This window comes from Cebus imitator, unplaced genomic scaffold (assembly GCF_001604975.1).
Source record: "Cebus imitator isolate Cc_AM_T3 unplaced genomic scaffold, Cebus_imitator-1.0 Scaffold397, whole genome shotgun sequence".
NCBI classification, from domain to species: Eukaryota; Metazoa; Chordata; class Mammalia; order Primates; family Cebidae; genus Cebus; species Cebus imitator.
This window is the reverse complement of record NW_016107712.1, coordinates 152,666-171,435: the sequence shown is the minus strand read 5'-3', so window position 1 is coordinate 171,435 and position 18,770 is coordinate 152,666. Positions and strand designations below refer to the sequence as shown.

General features: G+C 35.6%; 1 protein-coding gene and 1 pseudogene across 5 annotated transcripts in view; one reads left to right on the top strand and one right to left on the bottom strand.

Moving 5' to 3' along the window:
• The window catches only part of SLC9B2 (solute carrier family 9 member B2), a 52,760-nt gene that overhangs the window by 8,145 nt on the left and 25,845 nt on the right, over positions 1-18,770 (bottom strand). For all 5 annotated transcript variants that reach the window (XM_017508642.2, XM_037731410.1, XM_017508641.2 and 2 more), the window contains exons 5-9: positions 17,845-17,987; positions 16,447-16,574; positions 15,126-15,301; positions 13,064-13,170; positions 11,472-11,621 (exon numbers count right to left, since the gene is read on the bottom strand). In XM_017508642.2, coding sequence (XP_017364131.1) covers positions 11,472-11,621; positions 13,064-13,170; positions 15,126-15,301; positions 16,447-16,574; positions 17,845-17,987 — 704 coding nt within the window. The remainder of the gene's footprint in view (positions 1-11,471; positions 11,622-13,063; positions 13,171-15,125; positions 15,302-16,446; positions 16,575-17,844; positions 17,988-18,770) is intronic.
• On the top strand, positions 14,522-14,633 carry LOC119468226 (annotated as a pseudogene).

Here is an 18,770-nt window from a genome sequence, read left to right as displayed (position 1 = left end):
ATCAATACTGTTAAAATGGCCATATTCCCCAAGGCTATTTACAGATTCAGTGCTATTCTTATTAAACTACCAATGAAATTTTTCACAGAATTAGAAAAGAAGAATTCTAAAATTCATTTGGAACCAAAAAAGAGCCCGAATAGCCAAAGCAATCCTAAGCAAAAAAAGTGAATCCAGAGACATCACACTACCCAACTTCAAACTATACAAGGCTACGGTAACTAAAATAAGATGGTACTAGTATAAAAACAGACATATAGAACAATAGAACAGGTTAGAGAATCCAGAAATAAAATTGCACACCTATAACCATCTGGTCTTTGATAAAGTTGACAAAAACAAGCAACTGGTAAAGGACTCCCTATTCAATAAACTGTGCTGAGATAACTGGCTAACCATATGCAGAAGATTGGTGCTGGACCCCTTCCTTGCACAATATACAAAAATCAATTCAAATGGATTAAAGACTTAAATGTAAAACTGAAAACTATAAAGCCCCTAGAAAAAGATATAGGATCTCTTGACCTCGTGATCCACCCGCCTCGGCCTCCCAAAGTGCTGGGATTACAGGTTTGAGCCACCGCGCCCGGCCGAACCTGGTCAACATGGTGAAACCCCGTCTCTACTAAAAATACAAAAAAATCAGCTGGGCATGGTGGCGCGTGCCTGTAATCCCAGCTACTCAGGAGGCTGAGGCAGGAGAATTGCCTGAACCCAGGAGGCGGAGGTTACGGTGAGCCGAGATCGCGCCATTGCACTCCAGCCTGGGCAACAAGAGCGAAACTCCATCTCAAAAAAAAAAAATAAAATAAAAATAAAAAAAGATATAGGAAATACTCTGGACATTGGCCCATGCAAAGGCTTCATGATGAAGAGTCCAAAAGCAATTGCGACAAAATCAAAAATTGATAAGTGGGACCTTATTAAACTAAAGAGCTCTCTGCACAGCAGAAGATACTACCAATGGGGTAAACAGACAACCTATAGAACAGGAGAAAATATTTGCAAACCATGCATCTGACAAAGGTCTAATGTCTAAAGTCTTTAAGAAACTCAAACAAATCAACAAGAAAAAAACAACTCTATTAAAAAATGGGCAAAGCACACGAATAGACACTTCTCAAAAGGAGACATACATGTGGTCAACAAGCATATAAAAATGCTCAACATCACTAATCATTGGGGAAATGCAAATCAAAACCAGAATGAGACACCATCTCACATCAGTCAGGATGGCCATTATTTCTTTTTAATATTTAAAATTAGCCCTTTTATGATACACAGAAAATCAGTAACAATATTTGACCTTGTAGAAGTAAACTGGGTGACCAAATGTCAAAAGAAACATAACTGTACATCTTTTGAAATGTTTTAATTTTTTGAAAAATTTTATTTTAAATTTAGGGGCATATGTATAGGTTTGTTACATAGGTAAACTTGTGTCATGGGAGTTTGTTGTACAGATTATTTCATCACTCAGGTATTAAGTGGGAAAATAGTCATATTTTTCCTGATCCTCTCTCTTCTCCCACCCACCACCTTACAATAGGCCCCAGTATGTGTTGTTCTCCTCTCTGTGTCCATGTGTTCTCATCATTTAGCTTCCACTTATAAGTGAAAACGTGGTATTTGGTTTTCTCTTCCTGTGTTAGTTTGCTAAGGATAATGGCCACCCAGTCCATCTATGTCCCTGAAAAGAACATGACCTTGTTCTTTTTTATGGGTCCATAGTATTCAATGGGATATATATACAACATTTTCTTTATCCAGTGTATCATTAATGGGCATTTATGCTGATTTCATTTCTTTGCTATTGTGAATAGTGTTGCAATGAACATACAAATGCATCAATCTTTATAATAGAATGATTTATATTCCTTTGGGTATGTACCCAGTAATAGGATTGTTGGGTCAAATCCATTTCTGTCTTTAGCTGTTTGGGGAATCACCACACTGTCTTCCACAATGATTGAACTAATTTACACTTCCACCAACAAAATGGCTATCATTAAAAGTCAAAAATAACAGATACTTGTGAGGTTGTGGAGAAAAAGGAATGCTGATATGCTGCTGGTGGGATTGTAAATTAGTTCAGCCACTGCGGAAAGAAATTTGGAGATTTCTCAAATAACTTAAAACAGAACTACCATTCGACACAGCCATTTTATTACTGGTTACATACCCAAAGGAATATAAATCATCCTACCATTAATACACATGCATGTGTATGTTTATTAAAGTGCTATTCACAATAGCAAAGACACGGAATCAACTTACATGCCCATCAATGATACACTAGATAAAGAAAATGTGGTACATATACACCATGGAATACTATGCAGATATAGAAAATGAAATAAGCTGGAGGTATCACACTACTTGACTTCAAACTATATCTCAAGGCTACAGTAACTAAAAGAGAAATGGTATTGGTACAAAGACAGACACATGGACCACAACAACAGGTTAGAAAACCCAGAAATAAAGCTATGCCCCTACAACCATCTGATATGTCACAAAGCCAACAAGAACAAGCAATGTGGCAAGGACTCATATACACCATAGGCGTATATATCATGGAATACAATGCAGCCATAAAAAATAATGAAATCATGTCCTTTGCAGTGACATTGATGCAGCTGGAGGCCATAATCCCAAGCAAATTAATGCAGGAGGAGAAAACCAAATACCACAGTTCTCACTTATAAGTGGGAGCTAAACAATGAGTACACATGGACACAAAGAAGGGGACAGTAAACACTGGGGTCTATTTTAAAGTGGCGGGTGGCAGGAGGGTGGGGAATGAAAAAGTACCTATCAAATAGTATGTTGATTATCTGGGTAACAAAATTATCTGTACTCTGAGTCCTTGTAACACATCATTTACCCACGTAACAAATCTGCACGTATACCCCTTTAACCTAAAATAAAAGTTGAAAAGAAAAAAAAAAAAAGAAAAATGGGCAAAACATATGCACAACTAATTCACAGGAGTTCAAATAGTCACAAAATCTAAGATGCTACAACTGAGTAATCATGAAACAAATTAAATTCACAGGCCGTTGTTTTTTGAAAGGGGAACACCACATTTAGAAAAATACTCAAACATTTTAATAATGAAACGTATTCATGACTTTGTAAGGAAACTCACCACCTGGCAGGAGAGCAATTTGATAATGCTTTTTTGGAGGGCAATTGAGCAGTACCTGTTATACTGCCTTAGCATTTACATAGAACAGATTTTCTCATAACTAAAAAGAAGCTGTATTTTTGGATGACATTTCAATGCTTAAAGTTACACAATTTAAGGATCTGCAATCCCAAATATATACATCAGGTCCTCAAATAATGTTGTTTCTTTCAACGTTGTTTCCTTCCAACAATGAGAAAAAAAAATCAATTCCTCATGTTCTCCCCATATCTGTAAGAATTTTCTGTGGGGAATTTGGTTTCCTCCCACATCCCAGAGATGTTCTCATTAGGTGAACAGACGTGTCTACATGGTTCTTATCTGAATGAGTGTGGCTGTGTATGAATGCACCCTGTGATGGGATGGCATCCTGTGTAGGGTTGGTGCCTACCTTGTGCCCTGAGCTTCTGGGATAGGCTCTGGCCTATTATCTTACTTGTTTTTGTTAACCTTTCTGAAATATATGTGTAGCTCACATTTATTTCAATGTTTAATATCTGCAGTGTTTTGGTTTTTATTCAGAAGTTTGGTGATGTTTTGTGACCTTAGGAACTTAGGAAACATGCCTTAGGAACTTAGTTCGTTTATATCAATTGGTCTATTGTAAAATTAGTTCTGTTATTTGTCATTTCACTTAAAGTTGCAGTTTCTGAGATCCTATTGACAATGCTAAAATGAAGACTATTAATATATTCAGCAGTTTGACAAAGAAAGATTACAATATTTCTTTGTATTATTTATTTGTATTATTTCTGGTGTGTTTATAGGGGGGAAGATTCTATTTCCATTCAGCTTATAAGTGACGAAAGATAGAGAGCATATGTGAGGGCACTGGTTGATTTATTTAACAGTTCTATTCATATAGCATGCAAAATGTTATGTTTTTATCAGGTAATGAGTTAGGTTCAAACCTTCCACCACTAACTGCAAGCCACTTGGCTCTCAGTACCTCTCATCTGTAGAATGAAAGGTTTATATTAGATAACATCCAAGATCATTTATCCTGTAATGACTAGTTCTGCCAAAACCATGGTCCAGCTAACACCCTTCTACATTATCTTTAAATTTTACTTTTTAATTTAGTTTTTTGAATTTATTATAGCTAAAGGTAAGGCTTTTTTTTTTTTTTTTTTTTTTTATAGTCTTGCTGTATTGCCCAGACTGACTGTAGTGGTAAGATCTTGGCTCACTGCACCCTCCATCACCTGGGTTCAAGTGATTCTCCTGCCTCAGCCTCCCGAGCAGCTGGACAGGTGTGCACCACAACACCAGATAAAGTTTTAGATTTTTTGTCGATACAAAGTTTTGTCATGTTGCCCAGGCTAGTTTCAAATTCCTGAGCTCAGGCAATCTGCCCGCCTCAGCCTCCCAAGTGCTGGAATTACAGGCGTGAATCACTGCACCCAGCCAAGGTAAGACTTTAGTTGATACTCATTGTAGTAAGCAAGAATCAACTCTATTAATTTTAGATTACTTAGACTTTTGTTGCCATAACTAATTGTTCAAGAAATCCTCACATATATTTCATATACTCAGAATACTAATGAAAGTAGGACTAAAAATATTTCTATATCAAATTACTTTTATTTCTAAAGTGTAGACAAAGGCCACAATTTGTATTTTGATTATAACACTTTAGACTAGTTGAACACCAGACATGGGCTTATATATTGCAAAACATAGATGTTATAATGTCATCTTCTTGTGGCTTTTTCACAATGTCAAAACTAAAATGAATTTGCCTATAAAGAAAATTGAGTCATTGAATAGGCTATGTATAAAAGATAAGCCCAGGGTAATGAAGACTGTGTTGTTATTGAAAATTAAGTCCATTTGATACATTTGTATGCATCATTAGTAAAAACCTGAAAAAATATCAATTACTTTGAAAGACAAACAAAGGAGAAAGTTAAGACAAACAGAAGTTTCTTCCTGAGTTGGATATCTACTTAAGTTTATACTTTTTTGAAAGAACATTTTTAAGATTCAGAAAATCCAAAATACTGTATCAAGAAAAAAATCTGTAAACTTTGGGTTTGTTCCTACAGGAATAAGAACTTTCCTGAGTACTAAATTAGAAAAGATATGGAGAGTGCCTGCCACATGACAGAGTCAATAAACATTAGATTTCCTTCCTTTCTTTGGGGAACCATTTTGGTATATTCAAATGGTATATATACATATATTTTTTTGGGGAGGGATGGAGTTTCACTCTGTTGCCCAGGCTAGAGTGCGATGGCGCAATCTCAGCTCACTTCATTAGAAGCAGCACTAGATTTCAGAACAGACAAAAAAAAAGAGAAACAGCTTTAAAAAAACGTGAGTGCATTAAATACAACAAACAAATGGAAAGATTAATGCTTGTAAGAAAACCAAGCACAAATTATAAAATAATATCAGAAAACTATGGACACAAACAGATTTATAAAATATTTTAGCTTTTCAAATCTTATGCTCTTAGTATGATATCATCCTGCTCTGGAGGTAACTATAAAAATAACAAGGGTTATTACACATTACTGAATGTGTTCGATGATTAAGCACTTTTCTTAGTGCTTTGTTTAGGTTATTTCAATTAATCCTTCAGTCAGTGAAGTTGTTATCATCATTGGTAAGTTAGATAACTTGTACGTGGTCAGACACACGTAGTAAAACTGTAGAGCTGACATTGGCCTGAGGAGTCAAGCTCTTGGCCCTATGCTATCCTTTAGAATAAGGTAAGAAAAGGGATCCAAACTCAGGACTTTGGTTTGGTTCTCACAGAAGAACTTTCCTGAGTACTAAATTAGAAAAGATTAGTTTTCCTTCCTTTCTTTGGGGAACTATTTTGATATATTCAGATTATATATAAAATATACATAATCTGAATATATATATATATATATATAAAATATATATAATCTGAATATATAGAAAAAATATATATGTATATATATTTTGAATGGAGTCTCACTCTGTCGTCCAGGCTAGAGTGCAATGGTGTGATCTCGGCTCACTACAACCTCTGCCTGCTGGGCTCAAGGAACTCTCCTGCCTCACCCTCCAGAGTAGCTGGGGCTACAGGTGTGCACCACCAAATAAAAAATTTTTGTATTTTTAGTAGAGATGGGGCTTCACCATGCTGGCTAGCCTGGTCTTGAACTCCTGACCTTGAGATCTGCCTGCCTCGGCCTCCCAGAGTTCTTGGATTACAGGTGTGAGCCACCATGCCAGGCCTCAAATGGTTTATTCTTATTCTGGCTGTGCCACTTACTTTTTGTCCTCTGGTCAAATATTTTTGACTTTCATAATCTACTCAATGCTTGTAAACCTTGGTGTCCTGATTTTAAAAGCTGCTCTACTATCTACCTTTCTAGATTATTGTTAAGAATAAGTGAGATAATTTCACTAACAAAGAGCTCTTCAAAAAAATTAGAACTGTAAGAGACTGATAGATCTGACTACATGAAAATATAAGATATCTGAGTGTTAAAAGTGAACAATATAAAATAGTACAAAAATTACTTAGACTTTTGTTGCTGTGACTAATTGTTTAACAGAAGTCTTCAAATGTATTTCATACACTCAGGATAGTAATGAAAGTAGAAAGGCTAAAAAGATTGCTATATCAAATTATTTTTTATTTCTAAAGTGTAGACAAAAGCCACAATTTGTATTTGATTATAACACTTTACACTAGTTGAACATAGACGTGGGCCTATATATTGCAAAACATATAAAAGACATAGAAAAGTCACAGTGTATCTTGTTGTGGCATTTTCATACTGTCAAACTAAATGAATTTGCCTATAAAGAAAATGGAGTCATTTAATAGGCTATGTATAAAAGATAAGCCCCAGGGTAATGAAGACTGTATTATCACTTACATAGATGTGTGTATTGGGGGTGTGTGTATCTTACAGATGGATAATTATGAGATATGGCAAGGTTTCTCTTCAGACAGGCTGCTCAGCCTCTTATTCTTTCATTCCAAGTACCTCCCACCTTCTCTTCTCCTTTTCTTCTTTCTAATTTTACTACATGGCCAGGCATGCCACAGCCCCAGCTCACATACCTTTCCTTATTTGGGAAAGGACTGGCTCCCTAGTCCGCCACAGTTGACTCCTTTCTTCTCTCCCATCACGCATTCACCTTATCTAAGAAAGTTTAAATGTTTAGTCAATTGGGTCTAGTTTAGACTGTGGGATCCACTCCCAGCCAGTGGGGAAAGAACACAGAGGCAGGAATTGCATTAGGAATAAAAGCTTCTCCTTTTCTTTATTCAGTGTGCTCTTGTGGCAACCGGCCCTACAAGAGGCACCCTTCTGAGCAGAAGTAAATTTGCTTTGCTGAGAAATTCTTTGTTTCAATGCTCTTTTTGCTTATGACTCCAAGCTTTATTTCTAACAATAATCAATACACATTATACTTCAGAAGATAATGAACAAAAATCTACCAAACAAAAAGAAAAAAATACACGTGGCCAAATATGTGAAAAACTGTTCAACTTCACTGTTAAAGAAACACAAAATAAACAAGACGTGACTTTTACCTATCAGTATGGCTAAAGATTAAAATCACTACTATTTTAAGCCAGTGGTTCACAGAGTAGTCTCTAGACTGGCATCATCAGCCTCATCTGGAAATTAATTAGAAGTGCAAATTCTCAAGCCCCACCACAGTCTAAAATCAGAAATTGGCAGTAGGACGCATCACTCTTAATTTAACAATCCAGTCCTGCTAAAGTTTGAGAAAGCTATTCTAAGGGGAAGCTGTAATGAGACATGTACTTCATATTTCACTTGCAGAAAAGTAAATGGATACAATTCTAGAAAGCAGTTTAGTAATATGTGTCAAAAACCTCAAAATGTTAACATTATTTGACTTCCAAATTTTACTGTCAGGAATCTTTAGTAAGGAAGTGATCAATTTCTGATCATTTCAGCACAATTTAAAATAGTGGTGACTGGAAATAACCTTATAACTATATATATAGGACTTGGAAAAAAAACAAAAACAACTATGGTGCATCCATGTGTGCAGATAAAGAGATTCACACAGGAGAGTTAGTTACTAGAGGTAAATATTTAAAAAAATGTTTATAATTATCCTTCTAGTTGTGGGATTACACTGACCTTCTATGTTGTGGGGCTATAGGAAATTCAAAGGGAACACTGGTTTGGTTTATAAAAATTTTTTCTAGATAACCTCCATTATAGTTTCTCTAAATAACAGCATAATTGGAAGTATCAAAGTTTCCCTTCCCCTCCTTTTTCTTTCTGTGCTCATATCCAGTGTCCACTTGGCATGAGGTATCAGTCTCTCCTTGCTTTCCCTGTTGCTAAAGCTACTCTTTTATGATCTGTTTCAAATGATATTGCTCCTTCTCATTGTTTATTCTTTTTATCCTATCATTTTTGAATTTAGAAACAATTTTAAACTGTAAAAGTTTAGAATTATGTTTTTAATACACATGATGTTACTTAAACAGATGTCAAAATGTAAAATTGTATCATGTACAATAATGCTATTATTACATTATTATATTATGTATTACAGCATAGTACAAGTCAACTTGGAGTCAAATAAATCTGAGCTTAAATCTCAGTGCCATTTTCTAATTTGGTGACATATTTCTTAACATATTTCTAATATGTTAAGTCTTTCTGACTTATAGTTTCTATAAAGTAGAAATCATAATACTTTTTCAAAGGTATTTTTGTGAAAATAAATGACAATATCCACTTAGTGCCTCATACAGACCCATACAGAGTAGCAACAAAAAATTATTAGTTCCCTTTTCTCTTTACCCCTGACAGTATCATATAATGAGCTGCTTTCAATTTGCAAAGATTTTTAAAGAGGTAGTGAAAGAAAGCATTTCTGTTACACTCTTGGCATGATTTAAATTTGTGTCCCACCCAAATGTCATGTCAAATTGGAGAAGATCTCTTAGGAGATCTAATGGTTTAAAAGTGTGTGGTACTTCCTCCTTTCCTTTTGTGTGCTCTCTCTCTCTCTCTCTCTCTCTCTCTCTCTCCCTCTCCCTCTCCATGCGCACACCCTCTCTGTCTTCTGCCACCGTGTGAAGAAAGTGCCTGCTTCCCCTTTGTCTTCCACCATGACTGTAAGTTTCCTGAGGCCTCCCAGTCTTGCTTCCTGTTAAGCCTGAGGAACCGTGAGTCAATTAAACCTTTTTCCCTCATAAATTACCCAATCTCTGGTTGTTCTTTATAACAGTGTAAAAATGAACTAATACACCTTAAAACGTTAATTTTTACTACATGTTTGAGAACTTTCCTGCTGAAATATGTCAAAATATTCAAATCATTACAAAGCTATTGGCTTTGGGTGACAGAATTATAATTTTTTTCCTTTTCTTTCTGACTTAAAAAAATTCCTAAATTCAACAATAAGCATATGCCATTTTCACACTCAGAAATAAACTTTATTTTTTAAAAAAATTCTCTTTATTATTTTTATCCTGAATAAAGATTACCATAACAAAATTAGGGGGCAGTTTATAAAATGCTAATTTCAGGCAAACTTGCAAGATGCTGCACAAGAGGTCCCAATGCAAATGCAATAGCAACCCATCACTAAGTCAAAACTGTTGTCTTTGTCTTTGGGAAAGAAATAGATCAGTGTGCTTCAAAGAGGGTACATTAGTTAGCAGCCCAGGGTAGGAAGGTAGACACCTAGCAGTGAGTTCTCAGAGAGAAGCAGGGAGGCAGCATACCCCTTTGTAGTGAGCTGAGATTAGATAGAAGACTGACCAGTGATGGGTAATACCCTTGCTTTAGCTTGGAAGGAAAGTGAAGCCATACACAAACAAATGTTTTGATAACTGCAAGTGTTTATGAGGGATGAGGGCTAAGAGTATCCAATTTATAGTAGGAAATTTCTCTTTTAGCTTTGCTCTTGCTGGGTGTTATGCTGCTTGAAATCAGGAAGTAGAATTTGATAATACAGGTGTTGATAAAAAAAAAAAGTGCACCTGAAATAAGCCTCACAGCCAAGCCTCCTGACAACACAGCAAACCTAGGTGCCCATCTAGTACTTAGAGCAGGATTTAAAAGTGATTCTCACCTTTTCCCTCTCATGCCCACTCAATCCATCTGAGACGATTTTGTGGCTTCAACATGCTTCTGAACACAAAGCTCCAGGCAGCCTCTACCAATTTATCCTCCCTCTCTCCAAAATGAGAAGATTCACAATCATACTTGTCCTAATTTTATAATCACATCCTTGCAGAATAATAGCCTCCTATTTGAATGCTACCTATGGAAGATTTACCCACAACGAATGCTACCTATGGAAGATCCCCACAGAGATCCACTTAATTGAGTATATATCTCATCTGAAAATTTATAACCTTTCCATATGGCATTATTTTAATAATTCAAGTGTAATTATTTTTAACAGTTGTCTTCAGCCTTTATAAGATTATCTCAAAATGATATAGCTACATTTATTTTAGGTCACCAACATCTTCATTAAGCAGAATAGCATACAGTTCTATCAAGTTCAAATCCATAAAAATGCATCTGGAAATTAAATAAATGACAACCAGTGAATTTCCATAATACATATTAACCAATAATGAGATACAGTTTTCATTCATAATATCAGCAATATCTGAAAGACTTGTATTCAGAAACACAGATCCTGTCACATAATACTGGTAAAAATATAAATTGGTACAGTTTTTAAAAGGGCAAATTGATACTAACAAAAGTATAAATGTGCATACTCTTTCCTGGAGCAATCTTATTTCTATAAATATATTGTATAAACTAAAATATACATTACATTTTGTTGATTTTAAGACGCACAGTTTTATATTTTACATTTCTGAGATTAGAATGTTAGGTTATAGTTTAATTGGCACTTTTTTTCTTTCTTGGTGACATATAAAATAATTGTGTTTTTTAGAATTGACAGACTCAGAGTTTATGAAATATGGTATTAAGGATATATTATTGAAGCACTGTTTATCTTGGCAGAAAACTAAAAACAACATAAATATCTATAAAATGCCATACTCCGTAGTCATTACGTAGGATAAGGAAGGCATTATGGTAGTATGACCATGATATATTTTAAGTAAAGACATCAAATTATAGATTGATGTGTAAGAGGAAAAAAAGATGAACGCTGGGTATACATTTGTATATACACATTACTGTATATAGCTTTTATAATTAAATGTTTTATTAACTTGATGCTAAGAAAGTATCTGGAAAGCAATTAATCTCATCAGAAAAGAATCATGAGGAGAAGAACTTAAAATGAAATTCACCTTTTCGCTGGTCCATCCCATGCCTGCAAGGAAAGCTATGACCAACGTGCACAGTCCTCCTGATCCAGGGAAACCAAAATGCACACTGCTGAACACGGCTAGCACAGACAACCCCAACACAAGGAATGTTCTCCTACACACAAGTTTGTCCTTCAGGAGAAAAAATTCATTCGATCAATTATTTCAAATCCCTGATTTTTAATGATTAATAGATTTTTCCATATCTAGGATTTAGAAAGAAAATTAAAATTAAAATAACTATGTAAATAGACAAAGTGTACAACATAACATTTACTTTCTTTTCTTCAACAAAAGCAGAGTTAGCACACTACAAAGGTGGGTTCTTTCAGGAACACCAATTATTCTGCAGTTATTAATGCAGAATTTCACAGCACTTAATGAAGTAGCAGAAAAAACGTACATGAGCGTTGGAGCTGGACAGACCAAGGTTAAACTTAAGCTTTTATACATCATTGGCATATGTAGTGTCCACACTGCTTAACCTCCCCAAGCCTTGTTTCCTGAAAGCATTCATATTATAGGGTTTGTGTGAAGGTTAAATATCTATCTCTTTATTTTCAGGCTTTATATTTCCTCTTTTAAATTTGATGTTCCCTTGGTTTTTCTTTCTAAATCTTTGAATACCAGGAAGCTTTAAGAGGTTCTAGACTGACAGTAGTTTTTGTTGCTGTTGTTTTAAAGTCTAATAATTGCGTAATTTTTTCCCCTTTACTTTTCCCTGTTTGGCCTTTGAAACTTCTTGATCACTTTAGAAAGTAGGTCTTTAAAGTGCTTGACTTGGCAAAGGCATGCAAGCTCTGGAGGTGAATTTCCTGAGTTTATTCCCAGTTCCACTGCTTTCTAGCAATGTGACCTTGTTCAAGTCACTTACCCTGCCTAAGCCTCAATTTCCCTATCAGTAAAATGGTCATGGTAATAGAATCTCTTTATGAACTATTTTGTGGATTGTACTAGAGCAGTGCTTTCCAATAGAATGTTTAGTGATGATGGAACCATTCTAGATCTGCTATAGCCACATGTAGCTATAGCAACAAAGTGGCACTAGATGATGATTAACTGATTTATGTATGTGTGTTGTGTGTGTATGTATGTATGTATTAGAGATGGGCTCTTGCTGTGTTGCCCAGACTGGACTCAAACTCCCAGAGGGATCCTTTTGCCTCAGCCTCCTGAGTGACTGGGACTACCAGGCCTGGCTAGAAGCTAAGGTATTTTGGTACTAAAAAGGATAATAAAAAAAGCTACTATACATTTGGGTTTAGTTAAGTATTATGAATATTTTAAAAACTTGCATATCCAATTACTTTGGAACTGATATTATTTATTTTATAGTGAAATTTTAAATGTACAAAATATTAAACAGAAACAAATTACAGGACCATATTAAAATCTTCCATACTGAGCCCACTTCATAAATCTCATGGACAGCACTGATATAGCAATAAGGAATTTTAAAATGAGGGCCCATTTGCTCAAATATGCCTTTCATATCTGTCTTTGAAGGAAGTATTCTAGAATGTTTTCCCAATGATATTTGAGAGCACAACCTTCCCACAGATTATTTCTTTCACCTGGTCACGGCTTGGAAAGTATTGAATGAAAAATCCTAGAACAGATCCAGTTGCCACACCAATTACCACCTCCAAAACTCCTCTGAGGACATTAAAGACAGTGGAGCCTAAAAAATACATTAAAAAAAACTTAGAGCTATAAATCCAACAAATACACAAGTTTTATTCTACAATCATCAACATAAAGCATCTAATTACAAAGAAGGAACATTTTAAAGACAGTTTCTGCTTTCTACATTCTTAATTATGTAAATAGAACCTATATTTTTCCCCATAGCATACAGGATTTAGGAAACTTTAATTAAAAAAAACTTTTTTGTTAGCACATTATGCAAAAAATTATATTAAAGTTTCTCCACACATAAAGCCCTTCTTCACAGACTGTCCTAAGAAAAAATATACTAACTAGTTTCTAGGGTCTCTTGCTATTATGGTAATCATCTCTCTTATCTAAATAAAATTACCTCTGAAGTGATTTTATTGAGCTAGGATAGCTTTCTGCCAGACAATGCTATGACTGTCAAAAGGATCCAGCTGTGATAGTAGCACTGTGCTTAAGCTATTGTGGTAAATAATTTACTATGAATGGGTAGAAAGTAGCTAATTAGCTTCAGTCTATGGTATAGTAAGGTGTTAAAAAAAAATCTCTTAGGCCCCACCCCTAAAAATCTGATTCAGTATGTCTGGCAGGGCTCAGATCCAAAAGGTCTAAGGACCACTCTTAGTTGGCTGGGGGTGGAATGGGGAAAGGAAACACAGCAGAGTCAGCTAGGAAGGTTCTCCGAGCTATAGCTTATGAAAACCCCACTGCCTCTGTTCTTTCTCCTCTCACCACCATGATTCTGATACAAACTCTGTTGCTCTAAAGCTGTGGTTCTTAATCCAAGCTGCACTAGTTTCCACTCCCAAAGGTTCTGATTTAATTGGTCTAAGATAGGACCCACATAAGGGTATTTTTAAAAACTGCTCAGGTAATTCTCGTGTGACGCTAAGGCTGAAAACCATTGTTTTAACAGTGTATACCAGGAAACTGGTAAGAACATAATTTGGATACGTGTAGTAGCATTAAAAATAAGAGTATGGAGTTGATTTAATAGGTAACAGAGAATCCTCAATGGTTCCTGAACAAGAAAGTAATGTTGTGAAAACAATGTTTTGAGAAAATCAGTTTACCAGGGATAGATGGAAGGCAGGCTCTGGAGCAATGAGAAAGAGCGGAGTTCCAGGTAACAGGCATAAGTTATACACAATCATAGAATGGGAAGATAACTATGGGGAGACAATGAGAATATATGACTTCCCAAGATGTGTTCCCACTATGGAATCTGAAGCTAAACTTAGGTTATAATTACACTTTGTCAATCATATAACATTGCAAATTTTATTTCCCAATTTTAGACATAAGATTAAGGAATGAACTTAAATTTGTGCCATGTCACAGGATAATAAAAGCATTGAACTGCTTCTTGGCCTTTTGGCTAAGGTCAAGTGTAGTATCTGTTCACATCAGTTTAATACAGATGTTGAACAACAGTGGGAGAAAAAATAAAATTCCTCTTTTATAATACTTGAAGCAAAATACATCAATTTCAGACACTAAGTATTAATAGGACACCCATTAAAAGCATTGCTGCTCATTACCCATAAAAAGCTGAGAAGGAGAGAAGAAAAATTGTTCTTATTTTAAAGGCATGCTGTTCCTTTTACTTAGACTGCTCTCTGTCTTTCGTGCTCCTTGAAAAACCTACTCATCTTTTGTGTGAAGTCTCCAGGCCTAAACTTTCCTGGATCACTTCAAGCACATGCTGTTCTTCAAACCTATCTTGTACCTCCCCTACTGCACCCAGTGTGTGCTACTTGAGCAGTCTCTATTTAGAGGGAGGAAGAGAGTAAAGATAGATAGCTTATGGCCCCTCCTTAGGTACAGAACTCTTAGTGTTCTTTGGCCTATTTTTAATTTGCCTTAATCAATTATTAAGTAAATATGTCATGCTTATAACATTTTAATCTACGTCTCTAGAGTGCAAGAGTAATAAAGCCTGTTGTGAACTCATTAGGTTACCTGTGGAAAAGGCTATGCCCAAGCAGGTGTTGAAGCCAGTGATAGCCAGAATGTCATCGAAGCTGCCAGCTGCCATGAGTAAGGTTGGGACACCTTTCTCAACACCATAGCCTCCTCCCTGTAAAAGGAGCATTGACGGTACCACAACTGCTGGAGATACAGCACCTAAAACAAAACTAAGCAGATAGTGCTTTAAACATTTATGATAACATCTTACTTATTATTATTTTGAAATTATAATACCCTCCATTTTTTAAAGGGTTATACTTTGGACAACTACAGTTGTTCAAATAGCAGAGAAGCATGAATCCAGAAAAACACGTATGTGTAAAACTTCTATAGAACACTGTTTTTCAAAATGTAGCCACAGACAACCTGCTTCAGACTACTTAGGTTGCCTAAAAATGTATTTTTATTGGTATAGAAGGCCTAATGAGGGTAAGTCCAGGATGCTGGCTTTTTTAAACCAAAAAATTTATGTTACAAAGTTTGAAAAACAATGCATGGACTTTCTGATTTGGAACTCAGTGATGCTGGTCCTTCTGTCAAGGATTGCTATGTCAAATAAGGCAACAGATTAGAAGAAAATGATATGACAGTCACATTGATGCCAGTAATAACAGCAGTTGTTAACAGCAGAAAGCATTTAACAGTACTTACTATGTACCAGACACCATTTTGAGCATTTTACATGTATTTGCTAATTTAATCCTCACAACAACCCTATAAGATAGATATATTTTATCTTTTAGAATTGAGGAAACTGAGACACAGGGAGATTAAATAATTGTTAAAGATCACACACTGGAAAACCACAGGGCTGGGATTTGAATCCAGGGAGTAGAGTTCAAGAGTCTTAACCATGAGAAGAATTTCTTATTTCTTGCTGACTTATTAGCATGAAATTCTCACTAAGTCCTTTCTAATTTATTTACTTTGTGTGGCTCTTAACCATTGGAAGTAAAGAATTGACAGTGGAAGGAGGAAAACAACAGTAGCTGTTGATCACTGTTGCTGTGTTCATTATCCTTTGTGCAGACTTTAGGTGAAATCTGGTGTCTCTTTAACAGGCATGGAATCAGGTGTAGGCAAAGGACCAAGACTTCTTCAACAGTTTAATAGTAGGTGCTAACTATAAGAGTTAGTGCCTAATAACACATAAACGATATTTTGAAGTTAGAATATTTAGATTATGCTGTAACATCTATCTTGCATTTTCTGATGTCTATAAGAAAATTCTATTATGCATTCTCTTGTATGGAATCAGGGAAAGCCCTAAATATCCCTACATATTGTCATATGACAAATAAACAATAATTACCCCAGTATAAATCCCCATTGCCATGGTAAACCCAGCAGGTAATGGGAAAGAAGAGCAGATGTGCACGCCTCCACAATACAGGGACCCATGGACAGTCTTACACAAACACCCTTCAACTTCTTCAGGGCCTGAAATAGAAAAATAGACATCCTAATGTAATCTTCTGAAGATGTGCAGAGAAGATGACCTTCCATGCTTTCTTTTCAGTATATGGACCATGTCTGGGTCATCACGAGTTTTCAAGGTAATGAGTTTTATTTGACAAACATTTTAGCACTCCAGGTGTTTTAAGACAGCTTATTTAGTCCTCAATACAACCTTATAAGTCAGGTAATACTATTATCCCCAGTTTTTTTTAGATATCCTCATCTGAAAAGTCACAGGCTAAAGTCATTTGCCCAAGACCATGAAACTGGTGAATGACGGGTCCAGGTCTGAACCCAGGCAGGCTGCTTTCAGCATCTGTGTTCATAATCTCTAGCTAATTTAACACTCTCATTATTAGTTTTATTTATAACTTGTGGTCCCAGAATGAGGCTAAGATGAAGAGCTTCATCCCCCAAGGACACTCATTCCTGTATTCAAAGACATACATGAAAACAAAGAGAATTTAAAAAGCATACTTGAGATTCATTAGGCAGTTTCCTGAGCTAGTATAGTTAGCCCTGAACACTTGTATAGGGCTTCACAAACCAAAAATATGTTGTTTTCTCCCCTATGAGCATTATTTATAGCCATGGTCTATATCTATGTCAGAGAAAAGTGGGGCCTTTATTCTTGGTGCTCTCCCCATACACAGACCCTACCTTTCTCCAGGAAAAAGAATGAGACCGGCGGGTGGGGTGGTTCATGCCTGTAATCCCAGCACTTTGGGAGGCCGAGGCAGGTTGATCACCTGAGGTCAGGAGTTTGAGACCAGACTGGCTAACATGGCGAAAACTCGTCTCTACTAAAAATACAAAAATTAGTGGGGCATGGTACTGCACATCTGTAATCTCAGCTACTTCAGAGGCTGAGGCAGGAGAATCACTTGAAGCTGGGAGGTGGTGGTTGCAGTGAGCTGAGATCGAGTCATTGTACTCCAGTCTGGGCGACAGAGCAAGACTTCCTCTCAAAAAAAAAAAAAAAAAAAAAAAAAAAAAAAAAAAAAAAAAAAAAAAAAAAAAAAAAAAAAAAAAAAAAAAAAAAAAAGGAAAGAGAATGAGACCATCTTTTGAGTTATTGCGAAGCACAAGGTCCTATGTGCAAAACAATCCTCCGTGAAAAAAATTCTATTCTATGCTCAAGAATGTCATGCAAAGTGTCCATATCCATTTCCTAATGCTTAGTGATTCTAAATATCTAAAGTATTGAAGAAACTAAATTCCTATTTAATAATGAGAAATTGACACATCATACCTTTGAATCCAGACCAAGGCCAGCACGAACCAGGATGATAGACAGGGCTATGCTTCTCAAAGAGGAGGACCATTTGTGCTTAATCTGTACATTATCATTGATGACTGGGATATTTCTGATGAGAAACCCTGCAAGCAGCATGCCTTGAATGAAGAAATCAAATATGTCTAGTTAGTTTTCAAATACAAAAAATATTTTTAGTGCTTTAATTTTATAGACACTACTATATAATTCCAGGAACCACTTCACTAATGCTTAGAAGAAACTGTTAAACTTTTAAGTTAAAAAAAAGTATAATAAATTAAAGCAGCTAAGAAAATACTTTAATGTGCAGATAAAAAGATAGATTATAATAATATTATCAAAATAACTGAACTTAAAAGGGAGATAAGATGCAGCATTTAGATAGATAGTATGATCAAATTCTAAATTTAAAATGTTTTTTAACATCTAAATACAATGCCAGTTCAGTCATCCCCTTGTGTGCGAACAGCAAACAGCCCCTGAAATTATTTGCTATGTCAGATTACTTGAAATATCAATAAATACTTCTATGGATTCTATTTTACCTTCAGAGTAGATAATTTCATAAGAGACATATAACCTACTTTGCAAAGGTTTTAGATATCAATTATGATGAAATGGACATTGCCCTGTGATGTCAGCTGGTGACTTCTTTCACTCAGTCATTCAGCTCTACTGAATGCCTTCAGTAAATTAGACACTAGAGTGTGCATCATGCATATAATAATGGACATTTCAAAAAGCTTTCAGCTTCTAGGGAACAAGACAAGCGGACAATATCAATTTTATGAAAGCATGAGGGGGATGTTATATGAGCTGAGACAGGAAGGGGAATTTAGAGAAGGGGAAGGGGAGAAAAAAATGGCTGGGGGAGTTGAGAAGTTTCTGGAAAAGACAGTAGT